The sequence below is a fragment of the Acanthisitta chloris genome, unplaced genomic scaffold (assembly GCF_000695815.1).
Source record: "Acanthisitta chloris isolate BGI_N310 unplaced genomic scaffold, ASM69581v1 scaffold43467, whole genome shotgun sequence".
NCBI classification, from domain to species: domain Eukaryota; kingdom Metazoa; phylum Chordata; class Aves; order Passeriformes; family Acanthisittidae; genus Acanthisitta; species Acanthisitta chloris.
Window position 1 is genome coordinate 6147 of NW_008685007.1, and position 2924 is coordinate 9070.

At 52.6% G+C, this 2924-nt stretch overlaps 1 protein-coding gene across 1 annotated transcript; it reads left to right on the forward strand.

The window, feature by feature from the left end:
* Positions 1-683: 683 nt before the first annotated feature.
* CHST1 (carbohydrate (keratan sulfate Gal-6) sulfotransferase 1) lies at positions 684-2640 on the forward strand. Its single transcript, XM_009079536.1, is given in 2 exon segments — positions 684-1059; positions 1062-2640. Coding segments are annotated over 2 exon segments (1251 nt in total). The 3' UTR covers positions 1937-2640.
* The last annotated feature ends 284 nt before the right edge of the window (positions 2641-2924 follow it).

The following is a 2924-nucleotide window of genomic DNA, read 5'->3' on the forward strand; positions in this document are numbered from 1 at the left end:
TCATGCTGGCAGCTGGGGCACAGCCTCTGGCTGCTGCTTGCCCCAAGAGGCTGACAGACCAAGCTGGCCTGACTGTTGGACCTCTAAGCAGAGGCTTTCAGCTCCAGGAGAGACACTGCCCCTCTCCCAAGCAGAAGGTGGTTGGCTTGGTTGGGCCATGCCTTGTAGTGCCAACTGGACAGAAAGGATGGAGACAAGGTGGTATTTCGCATCATTCCCTGCCCTTTCCCTGTCACAGCTCCTGCACTGGGTGACAAAGGCACTAGCTGATGGGGTGACAAGTGATTCACAAGGCAGCTGGGGAAGAGGGTTTGCAGCATCTGGAAGGAGGCACGCAGACAGTATCACCACTAGGTTCTAGCATCCCACTCCTGGGTTGCAGAGTATGGGGTGAGCTGTGGGGCACAAGATTTGTGCACACCCCAGCCCGGAAGGAACAGGGCTGAAGTCCTGGCTGGACACGTTTCTCCAGGTTTGCCAGCCTCTGTCTGGTCTTCCTCTTGTTTGAAACAGGGCTCTGCAGTGTGTGAATGGCATTCACATGGTTATGACTGATGGACATACATTAGGAGGGCGTTTGTTGGTACCGCTAGCAGTCAGATACTTGGCTCAACCCGTGACTTCTCTGTTAGGTTGCAGACACTGAGACGACCTGTGAAGAAGCTCCATGAAGGTGACCAGCCATGCAATGTTCCTGGAAGGCTGTCCTCCTACTAGCCTTGGCATCCATTGCGATCCAGTACACTGCAATCCGGACCTTCACTGCCAAGTCCTTCCACAGCTGCCCCATTCCCAACCCTGTGAACTGCAGCCTGAGCCAGGACACCGATGTGGCTGACAGGCTGTGCGATGAGAGCCCCACCTTCTCATACAACCTCTCCAGGAAGACCCATGTTCTCATCCTTGCCACCACCCGCAGTGGCTCCTCGTTTGTCGGGCAGCTGTTTAACCAGCACTTCGATGTATTCTATCTATTTGAGCCCCTCTACCATGTCCAGTACACTCTGATCCCAAAGCTGACCCAGAGCAAGAGTACAACGGACAGGCGGGGCATGCTGGGCGGGACCTGCTGAGGAGCCTGTATGACTGTGACCTCTACTTCTTGGAGAACTACATCAAGCCCCAGCCTGTCAACCACACCACTGACCGCCTGTTCCGCAGGGGAGCCAGCAAGGCCCTGTGCTCACCACCTGTCTGCGAGTCCCTTGGAGCTGTGGATCTCCACTTGGAGGAGGGAGACTGTGTGAAGAAGTGCGGGACCTTGAATCTGACACTGGCCACTGAGTCCTGCAGAGAGCATGGGCATGTGGCCATCAAAACTGTGCGGGTGCCTGAGGTCAGCGACCTCCGGGCCCTAGTGGAGGACCCACGGTTGAATTTGAAGGTCATCCAGCTGGTGAGGGACCCCCGGGGAATCCTGGCATCTCGGAGTGAGACCTTCCGGGACACCTACAGGCTGTGGAGGATCTGGGATGGCACTGGCAGGAAGCCGTATAACCTGGATGTGACTCAGCTCACCACAGTGTGTGAGGACTTCTGGAACTCTGTGTCTACTGGCCTCAACCGGCCACCATGGCTCAAGGGCAAGTACATGCTGGTGCGGTATGAAGACCTGGCCAGGAACCCCATGAAAAAGACTGAGGAGATCTATGATTTCCTGGGCATCCCCATGGACAGCAATGTCGAGCGCTGGATACAAAATAACACCCGAGGAGACAGGTCCTCCTCCAAACACAAGTACGGGACAGTGCGCAACTCAGCAGCAACAGCAGAGAAGTGGCGGTTCCGCCTGTCCTATGAGATCGTGGCGTTCACCCAGCACGCCTGCCAGCAGGTGCTGGCGCAGCTCGGCTACAAAACTGCTGGCTCTGAGGAGGAGCTGAAGAACCTCTCCATCAGCCTGGTGGAGGAGAGAGACTTCATGCCCTTCTCCTAAGGCAGCCCCAAAGGGCCCAGTTTTGATGTGGACTGTTTCTAACTGATGCCTTATTTGGTTTTCTTTCCTTTTGTTTCTTTTCCCCCTCTTTTTCTCTCTCTCTCATCTTTTTCTCTCCAAAATTTGCACTAAACCTTGAGCAGGAATCTCAACAGCTGAGTCCAGGGGAAGTGACTGCTGCCCCTCAATAAGTTTTGGACACCAAGAGGAGTTGGGTCTCTCCAAGCAAGAGCTAGAACTGTGGATGGGTAACAATGTTTACAAAACACAATGTATAAAGCAACCTTCAAACTTTCCAAACCGAAGGGTATCTGGGGTACTGTACTTTTGCACTGTTTACTTTTACAATGTAAGAGGTAAATATAAATATAATTTATGAATGGTGTCATCCCCTGCAGAATAACTCCCCTTGCCCCTGATGAGCAGGTTATACTGGATGCTGAAAGTGAAACAACCACCTCATTTTTGATCTCTGTGCGACATGTCTGTCTGCTTAAGTCCCGTTATGGGGCTGGGCAGCTGCTCTTACATGGTTGTTTGGTAACATCTGTGATAGTTCTTTGTGCCAAAAACCCACAAAACATAAAAAAAAGGGAAAAAAAAGTGATTGGGTGGTTTGGTAAAAGCCCAACACATTTAATGCTTTATTTCTGTGTTTTCTGTAAATAAAAGTGCAATAAAACTGACCTGGAGGTGAACTTCAACTGAAAGACCTCAGTGAGTAAACTGGGGTGGATGCACCAACAGGCAAAGAGCAGCATCTCCTGGTCTGCCTGACTCCTGCAAGGTTGGGAGCAGGTGGGGGCAAGGCCGGGGGAGCAGACAGCACAGCCCCCAAGGTAGCAGGGAGCTGTAGCCACCTCCTTGGGCATATGCATGTTTGCATCTGAAGTGTGTCAGAATGCAAGCAGTTGGATCCTCACAAATTGAAGGAACTGGATGGGATCGATCCCAGGGTGATGAGGGAGCTGGAGGAAGAGTTCGCCAA